The 26,005-nt window shown below is 46.0% G+C and overlaps 3 protein-coding genes and 1 pseudogene across 3 annotated transcripts; 2 read left to right on the top strand and 2 right to left on the bottom strand.

The window, feature by feature from the left end:
- The first annotated feature begins 2,450 nt into the window (after nt 1-2,450).
- On the top strand, nt 2,451-3,520 carry LOC136481214 (probable calcium-binding protein CML36). The gene has a single exon (XM_066478567.1). The coding sequence runs from the start codon at nt 2,636-2,638 to the stop codon at nt 3,260-3,262; it is 627 nt and encodes a 208-aa protein (XP_066334664.1). The 5' UTR covers nt 2,451-2,635; the 3' UTR covers nt 3,263-3,520.
- An 11,443-nt stretch (nt 3,521-14,963) lies between these two features.
- On the top strand, nt 14,964-16,016 carry LOC136484392 (scarecrow-like protein 3). Its single transcript, XM_066481615.1, has one exon. It carries the CDS (start codon nt 14,964-14,966, stop codon nt 16,014-16,016), a length of 1,053 nt encoding a protein of 350 aa, XP_066337712.1.
- Nucleotides 16,017-18,806: 2,790 nt separating this feature from the next.
- LOC136479079 (uncharacterized) lies at nt 18,807-24,875 on the bottom strand. Its single transcript, XM_066477058.1, has 2 exons — nt 24,131-24,875; nt 18,807-18,995 (listed from the first exon to the last, which is right to left on the bottom strand). The coding sequence occupies exons 1-2, from the start codon at nt 24,873-24,875 to the stop codon at nt 18,940-18,942; spliced, it is 801 nt and encodes a 266-aa protein (XP_066333155.1). The 3' UTR covers nt 18,807-18,939.
- Nucleotides 22,499-24,119, bottom strand: LOC136483826 (uncharacterized; annotated as a pseudogene).
- Nucleotides 24,876-26,005: the final 1,130 nt, after the last annotated feature.

Here is a 26,005-nt window from a genome sequence, read left to right as displayed (position 1 = left end):
CTCCCACTCGCGTGAGCACCACCTGTCCACCATCTATTCCCAGCACTGGGGATACGCGGCGCACCACTAAGGAACCATCTACAGGCCATCAAATACATGACATATCAGAAGATGAAATTAAGCCTACTTAATCTCGAAAGGAATCAGTATTAATGTTCTGTATTTACCTGCAGGTACTGGTCCCGGGTCAGTGTCATGGATCTTGCGTCCCTTTTGGTGACCTTCGTTCCAAGGACAGTCCCGTGGTAAGTTACGACGACCTGGATACGCGCCTCGTAATGCATGTCTACGACGAGTTTTTTTGCAGCATTTGGTAGCCACCGCATCTGCCCTGGCCTCATGTTCGTCCTGGCATCTAAAGAAATCCTGCATACAAACACGATGTATCCATTCATTATTTCAAGAATGTATTGAGCAATGTAGTGCGAGGAAGACTAACCCACAGCTCTTGCTTCACTCGCTCCGCCTTGTTGTTGAATACCCTACGGGCCCGATCTGTAGCATCGGGGGCGGCGGCGTAGTGGTCAAATGAGCAGGCCGGCCCCGTCACTCCGACGTACTCAACCAGGGCAGAGAAGTGCTCCTTGCACAGAAGACCGAGGATGTTATTGACTTAGCGTGTGTGACCACCTCCACTCGCCACAATCGTCCAGTTCCTGCCCAAGTGAGGTTTCCAAAACCTACAAGAAAACCAACGGCACGATGGCCGACATGCACATATATATGAACGGCACGATGGCCGACACGCACAAGATTATATCCAAGCACATATAAATAATAATGTCACAACCACTCCTACCACTACCACCACTACTACTCTACCACTACTACTATCGCAACTACTAGTAATACTACGACGACGACGACGGTAGGGCATATCTAGTGGGCGTCGTAGGGCAGCAGTGGTGAAGGGGCCAGGGCGCCGGTGGACAAGACGACGGCTGGGGAAGCGCCGGGGACAGCGGCGGCGGCGGGGTTGGCGTCTCCTTCTTCTTCCTCCTTCCTCCTTCTTCCTCCTCCTCCTCCTCCTTCTCTTCCTCCTTCTTCCTCCTCTCCTCCTCCTCCTCTCTTTCTCCTCCTCCGGCGGCGCGGCACGGGGGGCGACGCGGGCGGGGGCGGCAGCGGTGGGGCTGGCGCGGGCGACGGCGGCAGCGCTGGCGCGGGCGTGCATGTGTGCGTGCGTGCGGTGTGTGTGGGCCGGCTGGGTCGGGAGGTTAAATCCCCTCTTTGCCGAGTGCCCCCGATCTAGCACTCGGCAAAGTTTTTTTAATTTTTTTAATTCTTTGCCGAGTGTCACCTGGCTAGGCACTCGACAAAGAGGGTTTTTTTATTTTTTTTAAAATTATTTGCCGAGTGCCATAGGTCCTGACACTCGGCAAAGAGACTCCTTTGCCGATTGTCATTTTTTGACACTCGGCAAACTATATTTTTTTTTTACTTTTGACCTCCATACTTTTTCTGCGGTCCTCAGACAATACCTGATACTCCATGTTCCAATGTGGCACATTCTCGGACTTTTTCTATATTTCTTTAATTTATTTTATTTAATTGAATTTTCTTGGATAATTCAAATTATAACTGCTAGTCATTCGAATAATAAAAAAAATGAATGGAAAAATAATATTCATGTTATTTAGTATAATGTGAGGCCGTATACAGGAACAGACCATCAACTTCGAACATCTTGTTCACGAAACATGACCACGAACTTGCGGTCGAGTTGTTTTTAAATTCTATAAAAAGCAAACGAAGTCCCAGACTTTACTGAGTGCCATTTGTTTGCCGAGTGCTTTCTCTCTGGCACTCGGCAAACAACCTTTTTACCGAGTGCCCGATAAAAAGCACTCGGCAAAGTCTAGAACACTCGGCAAAGAAGTCGTCTCCAGTAGTGCGCCGTTGCTTGGATCAATATTAATCCACCCATGGTCATGCATGTCACCGTCAATGCATGATCATCTCCCTCCCTTGGTTATAAAAGCTAGGCTAAGATTTAATCAAACTTTGAAAACCACAGAGACATGCATCAAGTAATATGTGAAATTATGTACTAGTTTGAAAACCATGCATATAAGCTACATGTTTAATCAGCAAAGCTAAATGGGTTAGACAAACTGTACATGTTGCCAAGCAAATGAAACCCTGCAATTGATGCCAGAGCGTTAGGTGCGGCGGTGCTGCATGCAGTAGTATGTAAAGGATCGCGCCGTCGACGTACGACGCATCCATCTCCGCCGTACGTGTACGCACACCGGCCTATAGCTCACGACGACGATGGGGATCCAGAGAGGAGGAAGAAGCCTTCAAAGCGGAGGCGAGCGAGAGAATCGCATCGCGTGTCGGGGGTGAGGACTGAGGAGAGTTTTCGGTGGGGTCAGTCAGGTAGGCCCCGCCCCCGTCCCCCGTCCCCCGTGCGAGTGCGAACGAACCGGCCGTTAGTTTCCCGCGCCGGCCGGGCGCGAAGCTTCGTGGAAGCTCACTTCCCCCGTTCCTCGCGCCCTCTATAACTCCTCGTCTTCTCCACCCCTCGTCTTCCTGCCTCCTTCCTCCCCTGATCCGCTCCCTAACTCTCGAGCAATCCATCGATCCTCGAATCCCTCGCCTGCAAGTGCAAGGTACGCAACACCGATCGCCGGCCATGAAGCTGAGCATGCCTTTCTTAGGCTCGTCGTCCTCCTCCGGCAAGAAGCAGCAGGAGACGATCAGCAAGAAGAGGACGAAGGGATCAAAGAGCGGCTCCTTCGGCTCCACCTCCTCCTCCTCGTCCGATGAGTGTGCGTCGCCGTACGCCGCCACGACGCCGCGCACCGTCCTCCCACTCCCAATCCGATCCGCGTCGTCGTCGTCGTCCGCCGGGGGCGGCGGCAACGGCAAGCCGAATAAGCCGAGGCCGCCGGTACTAGCCGCCGTGCCCGTGACGCGGGAGGACCTGGAGGTGGCGCTGCGCCGGGTGGTGCGGAGCGAGGCGGAGCTGGCGGCGGTGCTGGCGGAGGCGGAGGCGGCCGGGCTGGCGCCCGAGGCGGCCGCGGCCGCGGAGGCCGAGGACGAGGCCGAGCTCCGCGACGCGTTCGCGGTGTTCGACGCGGACGGCGACGGCCGGATCTCGGCCGAGGAGCTCCGCGCCGTGCTCGCCTCGCTCGGCGATGAGGCCTGCTCCGTCGACGACTGCCGGCGCATGATCGGCGGCGTCGACGCCGACGGCGACGGCTTCGTCTGCTTCGACGAGTTCTCGCGCATGATGATGCCGCAGGGGGCGGCAGCGTGATGCTTGCTGTCTGTCTTAGCTGCTGCTAGTTTGTTTGGCACTACGTAGTGTCGGTGTTGGCGTGCATTCGGCTCCTCGTGTTTCTTCTTCCCTGTCGCCAAATCTGTACCTACCTATGTGCAGCTGTTTTTTGGTGTCATCGATCGATGTCAGTTAATACTCGTACTACATCGTGTCTTCTTTCCCAATCCAGAGATTTTGTTGTTCTTTTCCAATTCAGAGATTGGTTGACCAATAAATTTGTTTTCCCGCGAAACATATGAAAAATGCTCGTATACATACCAACACGTACACTCACTCTTATAAACACAAACATATACACCCTATCCTTCTTAAAAGTAATGAATTCACTACAAATGTCTCAATATTGATACTTGATAGACACGTTGCATGCCAATGAAAAAAATGTTTGTGTTGACGTACAGGTCATCTATATCCCTGTTGTATATCTAACTAGCTATGTGTGGTGTCGAAGTTCTCCGGTGCCAATGATGTCAATGCTACTCCCATATGTCCAAGTTGAAGCTACGTAGGAATTAGAGATGCAAATCCATCCCTAAAAGTGTGAAAATATCGTGAGTAAGATCAAAATTTTACCATATATGCACTCTCTAGAGCACAAGCCTATGCACTCCAAGCCAAACACACTACTGCCCTTCAATTTAAATTCAACATCTAGAGTTAGGCACTCTCGTTGGATTCATCACAAGATAGAGGACATATGCTTTGGAAATCTTGTAAGACACAAGTATTAGAAGTTTATGGATACTTTTAGTACCTAAACAACTAATCAAAATCACTTATGTTTGCACTTGTTCTCTCTCTATTCATTTTTCTAACACATTACCCACATAGATACTCCATGATCCCTATCCGGTTGTGATAGATTTGCCAACTATTCTATATGATTTTCATCCATTTTCATTCTTTCCCCCTTTTGCATCACTCATATGTTTGTCTTCAATATGTGGTTATGTGTAGCTTCAGCAACCCATGTGTCGTGATGCCATGAATCTAGATTTTAGCTTTCAAATTTTGAGTCATTGAATTTTTATCCATCTTTTAAGCTGGAACTCTTTGCTATCCATCTATTATGTTAGAACTCAATAAACACCTTTAATTCAAAAATCTTTTACAAGATGGATTTTACTATATTTCTATAAACAATCGTTTCATTGCTCTAGATGTTGAATTTACTCTATCAATGCATCCATCAGCTATGAATGCAGGTACACTAACACAAAGTATGTATGCTTACTTTAAACTAATATTTTTTTATATAGTAAAAGAGGTAGAATAGAAGTGAGTATTGAGTATATATATAGAAAGGAATTACCCTATATATATTATGGCTATTTATTTATTTATTTTTAAAATAGTAGATGCCAGTAGTTTAGAAGTAAATTTGAGAGGATATTGAATATTTTATATGCACAATTAAGGGTTACTTAACATATGTATTAATGACATATGTTTAATTTCTATACAAATGTAGGTAATGCTATATATGAGTAATTTAGGCACAAATTAATAATTATTTCAGGTTATCTTTATAGTTATAGGTGGATAATTTAGGCACAAATTTTTAAGGTTACTTTAAATTATTTCTCATAATGGTCCATGTGTTTATATGCAATTTTAGGGAGGTTATTTTATGTTATTTTTATAGTGGCATATTGAGGTATTTTTTAAAAGAAACATATTAGATCTAATAACTTGTTGTCAAAGATGATTAGGGTTTACTAAATTGATGGCTGGATGTTATGATTTTTGTCAGAATTCCTAAGATTTATCCTTTTGTTTTTGTAGCACCTCGTGAGAACAAGACTCCGTTGTGGTCTCCAATTACTAATAGTATAAGATTTCACCCTTGAGCTAGGTCCAAATGCCCAATATCAATTTACCCTTAACATTAATATACGCAACCAAGATATTGTGCTATAATTTATATAGTCCATGTTTTCTTTGAACTTAATTTTTGCCTTTCGATCAATAGTATGATTGAACTACGTTTGAGAAAAAAGATATACTTTAGTATTTAGATCATGGAACTAGAATATGGGGGCCTTTATTTGTACTATGATAGCCTTGATTCATCATTACTCCATTTTTTGTTGCACTGTAGTGGGCAATTAAGGCCATCAATGTCATTATCAACACTTTTTATGTCTTGTGCCAATCTGTACGTTATAAAACCTATTCCCTCTGTCCTGTAACATAGTGTATTTTAGAAATTTTAAGACAAATTAAGAGAGAGTATAAAAGACGCATGTACCTTCATTTTATTTCCTAATCAAACGCTATCACCAACGTGATTAATGGTGATTGGTTGATAATGGAAAGTATTTAATGTAAAATTGGTTTTTTGTCATCTAGAGTGCATTATATTTGAGGACAAATTTTGAATGCTAGAATATTTTATATTACATGACGGAGGGAGTAAATGTATTAGCTAAATGCATTGTTGTGTTTTGAGACAAATATATGAAATCAATAAATGCAATAGGACAACACAGAGTGGGAGCCCAATGCGAGAATATGTGCCATGGATTCGAATCCGGTGATAAAGACAGTAGGTTGAACTTGCTACCTTTGATGTGTAAAATTAATAAATTCATATTTGTGAAAACACTTCAATAAAGTTAGGATATACTTTGACAACTAGGTTAGTTATAGCAACTCCAGCAATGGTTCTCAAATCAGGACCTAAACACCTCCCTTTCTTTTGAGGGTCTTTTTTGGCTCAGCTCTAGCAGGAGCCTTCAAATTAGGATCCTTATTTTTTGCGACCCATTTATATATCACATATATTTTCTTATTTAATTTTATCTTTTTCCTTTCATCTTCCATACTCCACACACGACAACCGAGCCCCTTCGGGTGAGCTCGAGGTGAAGGAGCTCAAGTACGAGAGGGCGACCGGTGAGCACGACATCATGGCCGCTAAGCAGGTTGACTCAGACAACTAGCTTGTGATGAGCAGGGGTAGCCGGCGGGAAGGGGATCTTGTGAGTAGGGGTGGCCGGCAGGGCACGGTGCCCGTATGAAAGCTCTAGTTTGGTATTGGTAAATTGATGAAACCCTAAGTGCTAACCTAGTTTATCAAAGTGATTATGAGATAGGTAGCACTATTCCAAGTGGTGGAGCAATGGTGAAGATCATGATGATGGTGTGACCATGGTAATGATCAAGTGCTTGGACCTGGAAAAAGAAGAAAGAGAAAAACAAAAAGCTCAAGGCAAAGATGAAACTTGATATGAACTTTTAGGTTTGGTGATCGAGACACTTAGCGAGTGTGATCACATTTAGGATCGATAGCTGTACTATTAAGAGGGGTGAAACTCGTATTGAAATGTGGTTATCAAAGTGCCACTAGATGCTCTAACTCATTGCATACGCATTTAGGATCTAGTGGAGTGCTAACATCCTTAAAAATGTTTGTGAAAATATGCTAACACACGTGCACAAGGTGATACACTTGGTGGTTAGCATATATGGCCAAGGGTGGTGAAGTTGGAGTTGAGAAGGGGCTGTCTCGAGGTGACCGGACACAGCTCTAGCAGCGACCGGACTTAGCAGACGCGTCCGATCAGTGACGCGTTGGGCCTACGACCGGTCAGGAGGTGACGTACACTGACGTCAGTCACAAAGCGTTGGCGCGTAGAGGAGCAGAAGGACCGGACTCTGGCCTGGGTCCAGTCACACCTAAGCGGACGCGTCCGGTCACGAAAAATCGCCTCTGGATGCTTACTGGAAACAATATGATGCTGAGTTATCGTGGGGAGCGGCGCGTCCAGTCGTTGGGTGATGGCACGGGCGTGCGCGCGAGCAGGGCTGGCACTGGCGCGTCCGGTCCTGTCTCCTGTGCGTCCGGTCGTCACTTGAGTGCTGGCGCGGGCGAATCTGACCGTTGGGATCGCGTGGTGGAGAATCAAAGGAAGGAACATGTGGCGCAGATCTGTGGACCAAACGCTAGGGTCCTGTGTCCGGTCGACCCAACCTGTGCGTTCGGTCGCCCCGTGGAGGCAGAGCAGTGTGATCCCAACGGCTTTATTTGGTTGGGGGCTCTATTTAAGGCGTGTGGCCGGTTCTAGCCCACTCTCTTGGCCATTTTGCATTGACATAGCAACCTTGTGAGCTAAGCCAAAGCCCTCCCACTTATCTCCGTCATTGATTCATCATCTTTGTGAGATTGAGAGTGAATCCAAGTGCATTGCTTGAGTGATTGCATCTAGAGGCACTTGGTATTCGTGTTTCACTGCGGGATTCGCCTATTACTCTTGGTGGTTGTCGCCACCTAGACGGCTTGGAGCAGCAAGGATCGTTGAGCGGAGGAAGGTGCTTGTCTCTAGCTCCGATCGTGGTGATTGTGAGGGGTTCTTGACCTTTCCCCAGTGGAGAGCTAAAAGATACTCTAATGGATTGCTCGTGGCTTGTGTGATACTCATCTTGTGTTGGTTGTGCGGCACCGTATTGAGGGTTTGGCGTGTGATGCCAATTAGCGCGTGAACCTCCAAGTGAGTGAATCGCCACAACGAGGACTAGCTTGCCAGCAAGCAAGTGAACCTCGATAAAAAAATCTTGTGTCACCTTGTCCGAGGATTTCATTGGTTATTTTGTGATTGATTGATTGGCTCATACCTCGACACATCGGTATAATCATCGCCATCCTCTCTTGTATTATATTTCTAGTGTGTAAGCTAAGATCTTTAGTGTAATTATTTTTGAGAGCTAGCTTGCATCGAGTTTAGTTGTTAGTGAGGCTCTTTAGTTAGTCTTTGAGAGCTCACTAACTTAGTATAGTGACTTAACAAATTGTGTGCTTAGTGATCATAGTCACTAGAATTGTGGTAGGTGGTTTGCTCTTTTAGTAGGCTAGCGCAACACTCGTTTCGCTGTTTGATTGTCTAACATATTTGCTAAGTGTTGTTGTAGAAATTTTTAATAGGCTATTCACCCCCCTCTAGCCATTAGGATCTTTCACTGTTGTAGGACTGAGCCTCCGGGAAGTCATCTTTAGGCCTGGAAGGCTAGTTTTTTTTTTCGAGATCGTGCCTTGGCACGTTTTTCATTAAACAGGAGTAAAAAGTTTTATTACAGTGTTCTTTTTCATTAAGAAGGCTAGGTGGTTGGTCAACCTTGTGAGAAAGGGCAGTGCTCTAGGCAAGGAAGCTCAAGGTCGGGGCAGTGCTTCAGGAGGGCACAGGTCCAATAGCCCAGTCGAGTGAGGGAGCTCAAGGGCAGGGGTTGTCTGACGGGGAGGGAGCTCATGGTCGTAGCTACTGAACTTGGAGGCAATGACTGGGAAGAGGGTAAATGTGACAAGAATATAGAGCGAAGGGGAGCCGGAAAGGTGGGAGTAGGGGTGGGGCATAAACCTCGATACCCAAAATCCAAACCTGAATTACCCGGACCTGATCTAGAAACACCCGACTATGGGTTGCGTGCCACGAAAAGTGGTTCATGTTTGATCAAGTTTTTAGTGAATAATATTCACAGTTATGTTTTTAAATTAATTTATCATAAAAATACATTTCGTAATTAATCTAATAGTATTTATTTGATATCATAAATATGGATATTTTTTTATCTATAATTGTTCAAACATAAGGTACAAAAATGTGACACTGTGTTAGAATTGTATTTTTTGGGGACGGAGGTAGTATATACTATTTAGTATTTGTAATTGATTGGGTGTACTATTATCTGATGTTAATAGTGATGTAACTACGGCCTACTGATGCATGATGTAATGCTTGTATTTTTGTCCTAAAATGCTAATAAGAGTTGTTATTTATCTTGCTTAAACTTGTAGCTATAGTTCTATTTCTTCTTAGTTTTTGATGGTTTTATGATTTTAGGCAGTTCGGGAATACTCAGACCCTGAACCTGAAATTTTGAGTACCCAAAATATCTGGCACTATATTTTCTCAAACCAGAATTTGGGTATTAAATTTAGATATCCTAATTTCTTTAAACCCAAATTAATCGTACCCGCCTCATACTTTGTGCCAGAGTCGGAGGGATCAGACCAGTGCCGGTCCTAGGATTTTAAGGGCCCTCCGGCGATCTCATCGTAACGGTCCCTCTTGACCATGTATAAAATCTTATAATATATAGGCGTTACTTTTATTTACAAAACGAAAGCAAATTCAATAACATATTTTTAATTTAACATGTCTGATAATTATCGAGGAACAATATAGATTAAGGAATATATTTGTAGATGTATGATAATTATCGAGGAATAATGTAGATTAAAAAAATAATATATTCGTTTTCTTTTTTCACCCATGACAAATGTTTCTTAGGTAACATTCTAAAATTCTAACATGTAAATTAGAAGAAAAATATGACTATATAGGTACAAAGTACCAGAAGTCTAGAATACTATACAAATAATTAATTTGGATTAAAAATAAAAAGGAAAAAAATACCTTGGGCCTATACAACTAATCGGTGATCGCAATTCATAAGAAGCAAAGAATTAAGATGTTGTCGTCGTGGAGCCCTGCCTGGTCGCCGTCCTCGTGCGTCGTGTTTGTGTCTCCGGTAGTCTAGCTCTTCGCGGCGGCGCGGCTCGCGCAGCTCCGCGCGTGTAAGACGCACATCCCGAACTCACGATCAGAGTGTGTTGTGTGCAGCGTGACTCCTCGCCTCCTCTCTACCCGAGGGCCGTGGGGAAAGAAAACTAGGAAAGAAATATCAATGTTGTCTTTTTGGACCGTCTAGCCAGTTTTATGTCTCTCTTCTTATTAATTTGCTAATGCCTAATGGACTATAGGACCTGAGGGTTTGTATACCTGGGCTTGGGCCCCTCATCCACTTGGGCCCTCGGCCGTTGCACCTCGTGGCCTACCCTTAGGGCCGGCACTGGATCAGACATCCCTACTTTATAAATGACAGCTAAACCTGAACATAGTGCAATGCAGCGAAATTCCCCCCTGATAAGCCTTCCATGTCCACACTCGAGACTGGACTCGCAAAGCCGCACTTTCAGTCGCAACTTCGCGTGAAAGTGTACAAGGTCCTCGGCCACGTGCAAGCGAGAGAGGCCGCGAAACCCCTCGAGAGTCGTCGCTAGTTGACTATCCTCAAAGGACCTGAAAATGCATTGTGATGCGCACACATGTCAAAAGCAAAGGGTCATTCGTGCTCACTTTTCAGTGACAGTCAGGGGCCACATGCAAGAGCGAGATGCCAGGGACGACGATGCAAGGAGCAGCCTCTTTTTCATCTAGCTGCTCTCTGCTCCTTTTCAGTTCTCACCGCCATCAGTTATCATGTGTGATTGTGACCCAAAGTGGTGTGTTGCATTGCATGTACCATCCCATACCATGCAGTAATCCGCTCTAGTATACCACGACTTCAGGGCTTGTTTAGATAGAACCCTGCCAGGCTTGCCTGGGCCAGACAAGCAATCTTGGCCTCGTGTCTCCAAAATTGGACACCTGTGATCTTTGCCTGGCCCAGACAGATTTCTCATGCATCCATCTAAATAGTCCAACAAGCTAGCCTATGTCTCTAATATTGAGCTATATGCATTCAACCAAAAAGCTTAAACTAACACAAGAACGTAGAAATTCACTTATACATGTCAACACTCTCCCTCACTTGCTGCTAGAGAAACAAAGGTTATTAGGCAATTCGCTTATACGTCAATGCTCTCCCTCACATCTACATATGGGCTCCATCGGGTCTCAGATGTGGAAGGTTTGGGTTGGTCTTTGTGTTGAGTTGTATGGAAAATTTGTGTGATTTTTTTTGCCCGGTTTCCACACAAAAACTAGGCCATCACTTGTTTTATTTTCCTCCTAAAGCTTTTGCGGTCCTTTTGGAAAAAAATGTCTCAGATGTGGAAAATAAGAGTCAGCTGCAATTATTTTGCAAGGATTCAAACTTGACATACCTCTGGTTTTAATTATACACTATATTGAGTTGTATGCACCAACAAATTGAACCCAAAACTTTAGACCAACAATGACAGGAAAAGGGCTAGTAATTCGCTCATATGTCAACATCTAAGTATACATAATGCATGTACATAAGTATGGGTATTTTCTTTGCCGAAGTTTACAAGAAGCTGGAAGCTCCAAGCAGCAGACGTCCATAGACTATGGACTATGGAGACTCATCCAAAGTCATTTTGTCCATTGTTGTGTCAACCTAAGTTGATCCGAATGTACCAAAGAGTACATCCAAAGCTTCACAAACGGATATACTTAGTGCCCGGACCCTTCCAAGGCTTTACCACAATATGCCAAAGCCAAACATCACTTTCATCATTCACACTCTCAATATGTCACCACTACTTAATTAAAAAACATTTTTATAAGATGGGTAAAAAACTGATTTTTAGATGCATGCAAAACCATTTTTGGAAATAATCCACCTTCCGAAACCATTATTTAAAAAACGGGCTTGCTAACGCCCGGACGTCCGAACGGACGGAGGGCGTCTAGACACCCACACCTGCAGTTATTTTTCCACGCCGTTTTGCGCACTTATGTGGGGCCTGTGTCGTCCCGAACGTCACCCGCATCGAGAAGAGAGGGAGGAGGAGGTGGGTGCCCAGTCGGCACCAAGAGGAGGAGCAGACACCGAGGCGAGGCAGCAGAAGGCGATGTGGGAGATGCAACACTTGCAACATCGTCTAAAGGCAGATGAAACATTTAAAATATGCATCTGAAACACTTATAAAAACACCTAAAAACACTTGAAACCATCGCAAAAACATACGCAACATCCAGATAAAACACTTCTAAACATATGTGTGAAACATATGCAACATCTAGATAAACACACTTACAACATACGTCTGAAAAACAAATTAAACATTGCGAACAAAAGCTTGCAATATCCGTGTATAACCATTGTAACATATGCAATATCTCGATCTACTTTTGCAACATCCATATGAAATACTTGCAATATACCTCTAAAGCATCTAAACACTTAAAACAGACGCTTACACACATGCGCTTTCAAGCACAACATCTACTTGCTGCTTGGGACGAAAATGGAGGCTCGTCAACGCGGAGCTCGACGCCGGCGTGGAGCTCTCGATGCTACGGAGTGTCGCGGAGGTCGCCGGTGTGGAGCTCGTTAGCGGCACGGACTTCGGTAGAGCCGTGGTAGGCGGATGGAGCGCGGCCGCAACGGGAGGCGCGAGTCCAGGCGGCCGGCACCGGCGAGGGCGGAGTCTGTCTCACGAGCAGCGGCATGCAGCGCGCAGATCTAGCGGGCATGACACAGATAGGGGCAGCGCGGATGGGGGCGACACGGGCGGGGTCCGTCCAGACAGAGGGACATCCTATCATGAGTATTACCGTTAAAAAACAGCACAAAAATTAGCGCAATATACTAGCAGTCCTCGTGGACTCCCCCACGTCCTAGTCATCATCGTTCATGCATGCACGCATGGCGTCGGTGTCACGCTCATGCAGCAGGGCTTGGGAGTCGAGCGCGTCGATCTATAAATGGCGCGTGGCCGACAACGGGAAAGGCCTGATCCAACTCAGACCACTGGCCTCCAAGGCCTTCCTTGTTGGCCCTTGCTCGCTCGTCCGTACTCCGTAGGCATGCACGCTGCCGACGCCGCCGCCCAGTCCCAGGCCGACGCCGACCTGGCCACGGCCCTGCGCGAGTGCGTGGCCCACGTCGCGGCGGGGCGCTTCGACGCCGGCGCCAACCGCTGCTTCGCGCGAGTGTCGGCGCTCGCCTCCCTCGGCGGCGGCGACCGGCCGCCGCAGCGGCTCGCCAGGATCATGGCCGACGGCTTGGTCCGCCGCCTCATCGGCAGCTTCACCGGCAGGGGCATCAGCGGCGCGCTCATGGACTCGTCGGGCTACTACTTCGACCGGCGGTCCGTCCGGGCGGCCCGCTGCAGCTTCTTTAAGCTCCTGCCCGCGCTCAGGGTCGCCTTTGTCACCATTAACCGGGCCATCCTTGACGCCATGGAGAATGAAAAGGTCATACGGCATAAACCTCAACAACTAGGAAATTGTAACAGCATCACCCTTGTTTTCATCAATACTCCTACCTCAGAATTTCGATCACAGCATTTCACGCCATTTACCTTTGATATCACGATTATCCAAATTTGATCTATCCGTTTCTAACTGACTAACTGTGTCTCTCATAGTCTCATGTGTTTTTTATCTTGAAAACGTGCAGACAATTCGTGCTACATATAGCCAAAGGAACCCAGAGGTTGGGATCAGAGTTAGAAAACCTAGCTTCACTTATCGTACAAATAAAGATTACATATCCTACCTAGAATTTATTCTAGAAGATCATTTTTAACTACGCAATCACTCTTCTCAAGAAATCACTTCTCATAAAAAATTAGTACCAGAAGAAGCTCTTCCATCCTGAAATATAAGATGTGCACGTTCTCTAAAATTCAAGCTTTATTATCTTTAATCAATAAATTTAGTTTACTCATATGAAAATTTATACTGCAAAAGTGGATATATTGGATTTGTATTTAGAAACAATTTGCAAAGATCAAAGCTTTGTTTCTATAAATTGTATATTGTAAGAGATTAGTGGTCAAAAGTGTGATCTTGAAGACGAACCAAATCAAACCGTGAAGTAACAAATAGGCCATAAGTCATGAAAGCTGTGTTAGTGAAATCTTACATTGTTAGTGTATTATCATCATACATGATATTTAAGATTTTTAGAGTTCATTTAAAATGGATGAGTGTATTTGTTGTTACGGCTACTCTTAATTCTTCTAAAGTGGCCGAGGTTTTGTGGTCCAATTTAATTTGAAGATTCCCTAATGGATAATAACAAATCAGAAACCAAAGAATATCTAATTATTACTCTATTTTAAATTGTAAGTCGTTCTGATTTTTCTAGATACATAGTGTTTACTATATATCTAAACATAATGTCTATCTAGGTGCATAGAAAAACTATGTATCTAGATCGGTTAGAATGACTTATAGTTTGTAACGGATGGATTATTTACAACAACAACAAAAACTACTAGAAGTTAGTAAATAACTCTAGGAATTGCTTAATTTAGACCAAACCCCCCTTGTTTATTTAGGAAAATTCTAAAAGAAAGACAATAATTGTATGTCATTTGAAGAAAAAAAAGACATTAAATAAATCTTGGATGTCTTGTATTGTGTGTGCAGTCACCCCACAAAATAGACACATATATCCTGAAAAAATATATCATATTCCATGGAACACCATAGCAATATTCATTAGAATTTCAGACAAAAAAATGTCTTCATATATTTAAAACAAGAAGGATGTTCCTTTTATGAATAGTAACATTTACATTTTTCTCCATTTCTTGGCAAATAATAAATTTAAATTTAAATTTTCAAAATGAAACCCCATCCTGAAAAAAATGATTTATTAGCACCAAAAGCGAAAACAAAAGGAACTATATGTACAAGTGAAAGTGCACCTTACTGATTTTCTTGTATTTCTCCTATACGTTACAAAAAAAATAAACAAACAATTGTCTTTTCTGTTTGCTAGGTTTACCTTCTGCCAAGTTTTCTCTCTTTTTTTCCCTATATATACATAAAAAAAGTTTTCTCTCTTTTTCTAATTGGATGGAATACATGTACATGAACAACCATTTGCTTTGGTTTCGTTGCATTGATCACAGTTCGTGCACGTAATCGACTTGTCCGGCCCGGTGGCTCACCCCTTGCAATGGCTCAAGCTCATGCGCGCCTTCCACGGCCGCCCGGGGGGAGCGCCGCAGCTCCGCATCACCGTGGTTCACGACGACGGGGCCTTCCTGGCCCAGACGGCGGCGCTCCTCCGCAGGGAAGCCGAGGAGCTGGACATGGCGTTCTCGTTCCACCCCGTCATGGGCCGGCTCGAGACCTTGGAGCTCGGCAACCTCCACCGCACCCTCGCCATACGCTCCGGCGACGCGCGCGCTTTCAGCTCCGCCCTCCAGATGCACCGCCTCCTCGCGGTTGACGACACCCAGACCCAGCAGATAGCGAGCATGGCGCCGCTCCCGCAGCTGGCCGCGCCGGAGGTCGTCAAGACGAGCCTCCTCGATCCCAGCCCGACGACGCCGCTGTCCCCGTTCGCGGCACAGGCGTCGCCGTCGGCGTCGTCGCCGGAGCACCCGCAGCGGGCCGCCGCCGTCGTCCCCCCGCTGGCGGCATTCCTCTCCGCGGTGCGCGCGGTGTCACCCAAGGTGGTGTGCGTGATGGAGCAGGACGCCGGCGACAACGTGGCCGACCTCGCAGCGCGGTTCGAGGAGGCGCTGCACCACTACGCGGCGGTGTTCGAGGCCCTGGACGACGCAGCCGGCGTGGCGCACCGGGCGCGCGAGGAGCGGGCGGCGGTGGAGCGCGTCCTGCTCTGGGAGGAGGTGAAAGACGTGCTGGCGCGGGACGGGTCCGAGCGCCGGGAGCGCCACGAGCGGCTCCACCAGTGGGCCGCGCGCATGGCGGGCGCCGGGTTCGCCGGCGTGCCGCTCAGCTACGTGGCCAAGATGGAGGCGGACGCGGCGCTGCGGAAGTGCGGGCTCAGGGGATACGAGACCAGAGGAGTGGAAGGAGGCTGCCTCCTCCTGTGCCGCAGCGGGTGGCCTCTCTACTCCATCTCCGCGTGGCGGCCATGGCCTTCCCAAGGCTCTGCTTCTTCTGGGAGTGGGAGCAGCAGGCAGCCACAGCTCATGGCGGTGCCCGGGCAGATAGGATCGACATGGACGGCATGGCCGCAGCTACTGCCTCCTCCGGTTGATCACACTCACTGACTCACACGATTCAGTATATACTAAGCTGGTAATCTCATGAACAGACATGTACACCGAATCCACTCTAACAAGCTCTTGTTGTATGTGTACTACCATCCAATGGCGATATAGTACGCCCAGCAAAATCGATTGTATCGCCTGTCTAAAACGCACCAGTGTTCTTGGGCTCTGCAAATCCCTCTCTGATGCAGGTCAGCTTCAGAGGGGTCTGAACTCTGAAACAACAACAGAGGATGAGTCAAATGACAAGGGAATGCTCCAAGCTTCCAACAATGCCACCATGCAATCGCCCATCTTTTGCAAACCCAGACAACCCGAAGAGGAGAGGCTAATAGTCATCAACATTAGTTAATCCGAGTAGTCAAGAGCACGACTACGGCTCCAACCGGCCCTAGGTGTGCGGGCTTCACCTCGACCGACTTCTGGAGAGCCCCTGGGGGTGGGCTTCGCCTCACCCGACACCGAGGCCGCGGGCTCTGCCTCGACCGACCCCTAGGTCGCAGGCTCTGCCTCGCCCGACCTCTGGAGGCGGGCTCCGCCTCGCCCGACACCGAGGCCGCGCGCTCCACCTCGCCCGACCCGAGGCCATGGGTTCCGCCTCGCCCGACCCCAAGGTTGCGGGCTCCGCCTCGCCCAATCTCTAGGGGCGGACTCCGCCTCACCCGATCCCGAGGCCGCGGGCTCCGCCTCGCCCGACCCCGAGGCCGTGGACTCCGTCTCGCCCGACGGGGTCCCATACCGCTGCCAAGGCGCCAACCACTTCATGTCCAGGCGTATAGGCCTCGGTCAAAAATCTGACACCAGGGAAGAGACCGGCACGCCCCGATGTAACTCACGGCCACGACGGGCCATACCCAAGGATTCACATCAGGAACAGCGTCGGGCGTACCGGTGCGGTTCTGCCTAACCCTCGTACGAACACTGACAGGCGTGTCAGTTCACCGCGACGTCCGCCAGGACGGAGTGGAGCGCCATGACCGGCAGACGATGCCTGCGCATGGCGCCAGTGACTGACAGGGCCGCGACGTGGAGCCATCCCTGTTGACATTTACAGGGTTGGCGGGACCCGCATGAAGGATAAGAAGGACCCAGCGATCCTGAAGGACTTTCTGTCTGTCTCGTTCTTCTCCTTTCCTCCGCCGTAACCCGTGCTTTCCCTGGGCCTATAAAAAGGAAAGCAGGGCGTCCCATGAAGAGGATCGATTCAGGCTAGACCCGATCGAACCATCACGAACCCATCAAACCTCGAACCAATCGGAACACAACACAAACACAAGGTTGAGCAACAACCAAGCTCTCGGCACCCGTTCATTTCTTCCATCAGAGACTTGGGATCTGTCCATCTCTCGCCCGTTTGTAACTCCTATTACGAACTTTCAGTGCTAGTAATACGAGCAGCACCGACGAACCGAACTAGTATAAACCTCGTATCCTCTAAGTACACCATCCGAGTCAGACACGCAATACTAAAAATTTACTCATTGGTGGTAACTTGAAACATGTCCTCTCTGTTCTATTCTTGATCTAGCATATATCTGGATGGCCTGAGGTCATGAAGCTTTTTTTTATAACCAATTTTCAGTTGTCGGACGCATCCTCCAAACGAGACCATGCCACTTTCAGAAATTCAGACAGTCACACTCGCCCACAGGATGGTTGGATGCTTCTTGTACACATTCAGACAGAAATGTGAAATGAAAGGACTCTTGATCACAAGATAGTCTTGTTGCTTAAGATGATCCCAATGGCGAAGATGAATTCTAGGAGAATAATTGCAAGCTGCATAGTTGTTCCACCAAGATGCCAATAATAGAACCACTGAGGTTTGATTTTTTTTTGAAGCAAACACTAGGGAGATCCCCTACTGGGTTTTCATTGAAAGCAAGCGTTATTTACAAAAGCAGACTAAAGGGACAGGAAAGAAAACTTAAAAGAAAAGGTACACGAAAGCATTTAGCCATGATTTTATCAAAAGGAAGTAATTCTTGTTTCCTCGCAGGATTGTCCTGGCAAAGTCAGACTTGAAAATTTCCTTGCAGAGCAACTGTTGGTGTCAAATTCTGGAAGATGAAGGTTGTTTCTTATTGTCCAAATACTCCAGCAAAGCAAGATAATAGTTTTCATGAAAAAAAGGAACCGGCAACTGAGATTTGAAGCCCTCCAAAATAACATAAGGATGATCAGTGTTGACTGGAACCTGCAGACAGTGAGAGTTGCCTGACCTAGCGCTATCCAGGCTAGCTGCCAGATGTGGACGGGGATGCAGCCCAAGATGAATGGTAGCTAGGCCCAATCTGTGCCAGGCCGAGCTGGCTTCTTGTTTGTTTTGGAGCTGGCTTCTTGTTTGGTTTGCTACAGTCCGGGCTTGCTTGCAAGAACTTGTGCAAGTCGGACTTGTTTGGTTGCCTGGTTGGACGGTGGTGGTGTTACCATAAGTTGGGTTGTGGTTTTCTCAAAAAAAAAAAAAAAAAAAAAAAGGTTGTGGTGACTTCACCGCCAGCTGCTACATTCTAGAAAACGGCTAAATTCCACACAATGATGATAACAATTTTGCATTGGAATAATATTAGTTCGATAAACATTCCAAGTTAACAAATATTGCAACATTAGTTTGAAAGCGAGTCTATTATTTAATTGTCTTACCAATCCATTACATAGGCTAACTTTTTTTTAGATAAAGGATAAAATATCCGGCTTCATCTATCCAAGGATAGAATCAGGCTAATTATTACAAACTCCAGACACGTGCACAAAGTACGGTTGCAGGCAAAACAACCAGTGTCGCAACTAACAGAACAAGTAAAAAGTTCTTGACTAAATAAAACCAACATGTCTTTGTGAAAGCCATCCATTAGAACCGAAGAATTCTAGAGCCGACTTCTCAAGGTGTTTAGCCACATAGATCATTTGATCTTTCAGATCTTCATGCCGCTGCAAGTTGGCCCATTGACGTAGCCAGTGTGTCCCTCGGAACAGTACCTGCAAAAGAGATTTGGGTTTGCATTCGTCAAAAACTACCTCATTCCTTGTTAGCCATATTGCCCACAGTAGTGCTGCAGCTGCTGTTAATAACAATGTGTTATACTTTTTGTTACCCAATTTAGACCAATTAACAAACAGATCATCTATGTTCGTGGGAGGTGAAATTCCAAAAAGTATATGTATAGAGCGCCACAAAAATTTGGCATAAAAGCAATCAAAAAAGAGATGGTGAATTGACTCTGAGAAATAGCAGAAACAACACGACTTGTCTCCAGCCCAATTTCTCCTAACCAAGTTATCTTTGGTTAGAATCACTCCTCTTTTTAAATACCACATGAAAACTTTTAGTTTCATGGGGAGCTTCGTTTGCCAAATATCTTGTGATACTCTCACCCCATTGTTAATTAATGCAGCATACATAGACTTGACTGTAAAAAATCCAGAAGCCTTGAAGCCCCATACAAACACATCCCTTTCCTGCAGTAAGTTTATTTGTTGTACAGAAGCAGCTATTCTATTCCAGTTTAATAAGTTCACACCCACCAAATTTCTGCGAAAAGAGATATTTAGTTCGGGGGAACTCAAAACTGTAGCAATAGTGTCATGTTTTCTTCTTACAATATTAAACAACGCCGGAAATTTATCCTTAAGAGGTTTATTGCCCAGCCAAGTATCAACCCAAAATCTAGTCTGTGACCCATCTTTGACATTAAAATGTCCTAACTTCAAGAAAGTATCTTTAATATTCATGAGGCTTTTCCAGAAATGCGAGTCCCTTGGTTTCTTTTCACAACTTCCTAGTGTCTTATTCTTAATATACTTATTTCTTAATAACTCTTGCCATAATCCGTCCTCATTTAATAACTTAAACAGCCACTTACTAAGCAAACATTTATTTTGGACCTCTAAATTTTGTATCCCAAGACCTCCCTGGTCCTTAGGCTGACACATAATTTCCCATTTGACTAATCTATACTTCCTTTTATGATGGTCATTTTGCCAATAGAAACGAGACCTGAAACAATCAATTTTTTCTAATACTCCTTTCGATAATTCGAAAAAGGACATCATAAACATCGGTAAGCTAGACAGCACCGAATTTATAAGGACTAATCGACCACCGACTGTTAGCAGTTTACCTTTCCACCCACTAAGCCTTTTCTCAATTCTCTCTTCGATGCTCTTCCAGTCTTTATTATATAATTTCCTAAAATGCATAGGTAGCCCCAGGTAGCGAAATGGGTATTTACCGATGGCACATCCGAACAGCTGCGAATAAAACTCTTCGTGATCTTTAGCTTTTCCAAAACAAAAGATTTCACTTTTGTGGAAGTTTATCTTTAAGCCAGATAGTTGTTCAAAAGTACTTAGCAACAGTTTCATATTAACTGCCTTTTCAACATCGTAGCTCATGAAGATCACTGTGTCATCCGCATACTGAAGGATGGACAAACCATCTTGAATAAGATGGGGAATAACCCCTTCTATCTGCCCTGCCTCCTTTGCTCTGGCAATTAGTATGGCCAACATATCAACCACTATATTGAATAGTATGGGTGACATGGGATCACCTTGCCTAAGTCCTTTTTTAGTCTGAAAGTACGGCCCTAGTTGGTCATTAACTTTAATATTTACATTGCCTCCTTGTGTAAAATTCTGTACCCATTCACACCACTTTTGTGAAAAACCCTTCATCCTTAATGTTTGCTGTAAGAAGCTCCAATTTACTTTGTCATAAGCTTTTTCAAAATCTATTTTAAAAATCACACCGTCTTGATTTTTAGTGTGTAGTTCATGTAACGTTTCATGTAGTATCACTGCACCCTCCATAATATTTCTTCCTGGTAAGAAAGCTGTCTGAGTCGGTCTTATTAATTTCTGGGCAATAGAAGTTAGTCTATTCGTTGCAACTTTTGTAAAGATTTTGAAAGAGACATTCAACAAACAGATGGGTCTGTATTGTTGAACAACTCTTGCATCTTTCTTTTTGGGCAACAATATAATGTTTCCAAAATTAAGACGATTAAGCGGTGTTGTTCCATGATGAAAATCAGAGAACAAAGCCATCAAATCATCTTTAATTAAGCCCCAGAAAACTTGATAAAACTCCGGTGGAAAACCATCCGGTCCGGGCGCCTTATTGTGTTCCATTTGGAAAATTGCCACTCTGACTTCCTCTTGTGTGAAAGGCTCTATCAAGAACTCATTTTCCAGATCAGAAACTTGAGGTATGTCCTCCGTCCGAGATTCATCTAGAGATATTAGAGAATCATCAGATGGGCCAAACAGGTTTCTGTAATAACTAGTAATATGCTCTTTAAGCTGAGCATCACCAGTTATAATACTATCACCATCCTCAAGCTGGAAAATACGAGTTTTTCTATGTCTACCATTGGCTAGCAAGTGATAATACTTTGTGTTCGCGTCACCTTCAAGAAGGTGTTTCACTTTAGCCCTTTGGTACCACTTGAGTTCCTCTTCTCTTAGTAACTCTGCAAGCCTTTCATTTAACACGTGCTTTAGATCTCGCTCTGAGTCATTGAGCATGGTGTGTTCTGCTTTCTTATCTAGATCATCTAGTTTGTTTAAAAGTGTTGTTTTTTCTTTCTTATACTCGCCACTCACATGCTTCGCCCATCCTCTAAGATGCTGACGAAGTCTTCTGATTTTCATTTGCCATCTCTCGATGGGTGAGCCTGAAACTAGAGTGTTCTGCCAAACCTCTGAAACCATCTCACAAAATCCGTCCCTTAACAACCAGCCTAATTCAAATTTGAACTGAGGTTGATAAGTTGTGGACGAGTCATTTGTAGAAAAAAGCAGAGGTGTATGATCAGAAATTTCTCTGGTTAGGCTATGTACAGTTGAATAAGAGTATTGTGACTCAAAATCTGTACATACTAACACCCTGTCTAATTTTTCAAAGGTTTGGTTACGCAGATTGTTAGCCTAGGTAAACTTTCTTCCTGACAACTCAATTTCTCTAAGATTTAAGGCATCAATTACTGCGTTGAACATAAAAGGCCACCTGTCATTGTAATTTTCATTGTTTTTCTCGTCTGGTCTACGAATAATGTTAAAGTCACCACCTATAATAATAGGTAAGGTTTGCTTTGAACATACCCGAATCATCTCAGACAAGAAGTTTGACTTAAACTCCGCCTGGGCCGGACCATAAACTGAAATAAGATTAAATTTAAAATCATCTTCTTTGTGTCGTAGTTTAAAACGGATAAAAAAATCCCCTTCCTCAATTTCCCCAACGTCAAAGGTCAACAAATGAACGCCTAGAATCAAGCCACCGGATCTGCCATGTGGAGCCATGCAGTGCCAAATAAAATCTCTACCAGCACAAATGGTGTTAAGAGTATTTTGTGGAAAGCTGGCTCTACCCGTTTCCGATAAGGCGATGAAATCTAGACTTTTATCCTTTGTTAAGTCAGACAAGAATCTGTATTTTTTATCATCCGCGAACCCATTACAATTCCAGAAAATTCCTTTCATCTTGAACAACTTTTATTACTTTTTTTCTTTTGCCTAGGGCGCCCTCTTTTACCTTGTGATACAGGGGTTTGTAAAATCACAGGATCACAACCCCCATCACCCAGCCCTTCTACAATTTCTGAACAAATATGGTTTAAAACTCCTAGATCTATATTGTCATCATTAGAACCAACAGTTGAGGTATCTTCTACTAAAACAAAACTGTCCTCCCTTAGTTTAGTGTTCTCGATCAATCTATTGTACTCAATGTCTTTAAGGGATTTTAAAGAATTAAAAATGTCATGGTCATTGCTACCTAAAACAACTCCTAAAGATATTGTTGAACTAAGTAAAGAAGAATCATCTCGAGAAAAAAAAGAGTTAGGTTGCTGCGTTTTACCTTTATCAGTCGCGGACTCGAGGTTCTTCTTTGCTTTAAGCTTAGCCGCCTTCTTGGTGGAATCCAGATCCACAGTCTCGGCAGTCCTCTTGCTAGATCTCACTGGAGAGACTGTCCCTTTGCTGAATTTTTTGTTAGAAGTCCCAGAGTCGGTCTGTGAAGGCAACCCAGTCGCTTTCCATGCTCCAATACCATCTAAAGCTCCAGCAGATTGGGAGAGGAGGACCCTTGGTTTGATGTTTGGCTTGTTGGTAGATACACCAATGTCCTCCAGCTTTGCCGCCCCGTTAGGATCATTCTGCTGGCCATTAGGTGGAATCTGACCATTGCCATTACTAGGTGCTTTGTCATCTACATCCATTTTTTCCTCTGGAATTCCCCCATTGGGGTTATCATCTTTTGGACCATCTCTCTTGGGGTCCTCCTCCTTAGGCTCCTCCTCCTTGGTAGAGTCCAAGTCAATGAGTTGTGGCTCACTAGCAAGGGTCTCTTCCTCCACACCAAACTGTAGCTCATAAACATAGTCCCCAATAACCACATCCACAAAATCTGGGATGAGTTTTGGGTCCAGCACTGCTACTTTCAACCTTGCCCTGCCAGTGTTCTTAGTAAAGACAATGTCAACAGCCCGAGGGACACCCAGGATAGTTCCAATTGCCCAGATAACTGGAAACTCTTTGAACTCTCTGGGTAGTCCTCTAAACTGTACCCACACCTTGTCAATCTCGCGTTTGTACACCTCATTATCAGTTCCTTTCTCAAACTGAATCCTGCCATGAACTGCCTTTGCATCCATAGGGCCCCAATTAACCACCGTATCCAGTAGGTCAGCTGAAGGGAAATTAATGATAAAGGCACCAGTGCCTGTTGTCTGAATCTCCCATTTATGATTCTTGTCTGGTCGTAGCCTTTCCAGTTCTACTGCCAATTGCTCAACAGTAAAAGAACCTTCCAGAACACGTACCACAGCTTTTGTTTCATGAGCATTAACTTTTGGGTTATCAACCACTGGAATAAGATAGAAACCAAGGCCCTCCACGGCATATCCACAAAGAATAGCACTGGCATTTGTTTTTTTACTATTTGGGCACATCTTAGTTGAATGATCTCCATGACAAAGCTCGCAGCAAAGCACAATAGTACATTCATGAATTGTATGTCCTTTAGTGCGACAGCGATAGCAATACGGTTTGCCCTTATTTTTTTTTTGCTCCTTGATCAGACGACTCTGGGATGTGTAACATATTACCTTTCGGCCCAGGAGCCGGTGGAACAGTCTCCTTGGGAAGTTCTAGAGCCTTCACGGACGTCGAATCCACCACCATCGCGGTGGCTGACTCTGCCCTTGCCACCTGGTGCCTCCCCTCACCTTGCGCAGCCAGGTTGAGATGCAACCCGTCCTGTGCAACAGGAGGAGGGCCGCCACCAGCCTGCTGCTGCTGCTGGGGAAGGCCTCCATCGGCCAGCTGCTGAGGTTGCCCAGCGACACCCTGGTACTGAGGATGGCCGCCAGCAGCCTGCTGCGGCTGATGAGATCCGGCCTGCTGCAGCTGAAACTGGCCGCCACCGGCCTGCTGAGGGAAGCCGCCACCAGCCTGCTGCTGAAGATGGCCGGCACCAGCTGGCTGCTGCTGGCCTCCGGCCTGCTGGCCACCACCGCCCTGCTGCTGCAAGTGGTAATCGCCACCGCCATAGTTGGGCAGTGGGCCCATGTTCTGGCGATGCCCACGTCCAGCCCATGGACGACGGCCACCGCCATAACCTCCTCTTCCAGCATATGGCCGACGCGGCGGTCCTTGATTGTAGCCGTACCCATAGCCACCATATCCCCGTCCATTGCCACCATGTCCACGGTCACAGCCCCTAGGGTGGAAGTCACGCCCGCGGCCACGACCACCGAACCCTGGGGCAAAGCTGTTGAACCCTGGGATGAAAGGTGCGCCTCTACCTCCGGCTTTGTCACCATAACCCTCGCCCGGTCCCTGCGACGCCATCGGTGATCCCTCTCGTACCACTTGTGCAAAGGTGCGGCGTGGTGAGGAGGATCGTGCTTCTGGCGGCGCAGTACGAGAGAGATACAAGGTTTTGGTCCCCGTACGAGAGAATAGCGCACACAACCCTTTACTGGGCCGAAAAAAATTTCCAGACCCAAGTTCGATCCGATCTGGGTCTGAACACTGGTTGTTGTTTCCTTTCAATGCTGCACCGTTCGCGTCACAACCGGAAACGACCGAGGAAGCCGCACAGATTGGCGAAAGGATACCGTGTGTTTCGTTAATTTTTGAATTCGGATCCGTGTCCTCCGCTAACACGTGAACTATCCTTCCATTGCTCCCCTCCACCCCGCACACGTCACCCGCGATCGAGACCGGGGAAGTCGCGCCGGCCAGTGGAGGAAAAGGAAGATCGGCGTTCAGCGTAGTCATGGATACAAAAACTTTCGAATTTTTAACCTGATCAGCCGTGTAACCCTTCAACGGTGATCTAGAAGAAGAGAAAGATCGAAGTCGACCCTTTGAATTGCTATGAGTAGCCTTGGCAATGGCATCACCCAGCGTTCTCGGAGGAGACACACGAGGTTCGGGTAGAGAACCTTGCCATGGCACCACTGATAATTTCTTTTGAACCATCTTTGACAAAATGATATTGGGAAGGAGACGATCGGCAGAAGTAAATTTCGTACCAGAGTCCAGTACCTGTTCAGCTTTGAGAAGCTGATTGCACGTGAAGCCTGCGTCCATGGCTTCGTTGATGAACTCCTGTGTGGATGGAGAATGCATCTCCGGCTTCTGTTCCATCGGAGACGAGAGTGGAGTATCGTCATCGTCGGAGACATCTGGATCTTCGCTCCTTGCCCAGAACTTGTACTCGATCGGTTCTGCCTGCTCCAAAACGCCATGTACCACCTTTGGCCGCCGACTCGCCGCCGCAGCCAAGGCCACAACCTTGGAGAGTTCTTCTCGCCCTTTGTTGCGCCGTCGCTCCAAATCCTCCTCCTTGTCCTCCTCCTGGACCTGCGAGGAAGACCGAACCTTGTGCCAACAGGGCGCAAGAATGAGACGGCGTACCCCTCCTTTCCTCATCGTCCGCTCACAGAGGCCATCTCATCAGTGCATGAGACACT

The sequence above is a fragment of the Miscanthus floridulus genome, chromosome 9 (assembly GCF_019320115.1).
Source record: "Miscanthus floridulus cultivar M001 chromosome 9, ASM1932011v1, whole genome shotgun sequence".
NCBI lineage: Eukaryota > Viridiplantae > Streptophyta > Magnoliopsida > Poales > Poaceae > Miscanthus > Miscanthus floridulus.
This window is presented reverse-complemented; position numbering and strand designations above follow the sequence as displayed.

Bases quoted from the DNA above. Each gene is read 5' to 3' on its own strand.
- LOC136481214 (XM_066478567.1), top strand. From the start codon at position 2,636: ATGAAGCTGAGCATGCCTTTCTTAGGCTCGTCGTCCTCCTCCGGCAAG.
- LOC136484392 (XM_066481615.1), top strand. From the start codon at position 14,964: ATGCGCGCCTTCCACGGCCGCCCGGGGGGAGCGCCGCAGCTCCGCATC.
- LOC136479079 (XM_066477058.1), bottom strand. From the start codon at position 24,875: ATGGCGTCGCAGGGACCGGGCGAGGGTTATGGTGACAAAGCCGGAGGT. The intron at 18,996-24,130 runs GTAATATGTTAC...TCTCTTTTGCAG, and splicing joins ACCGGCTCCTGGGCCGAAAG to GTACTGTTCCGAGGGACACA.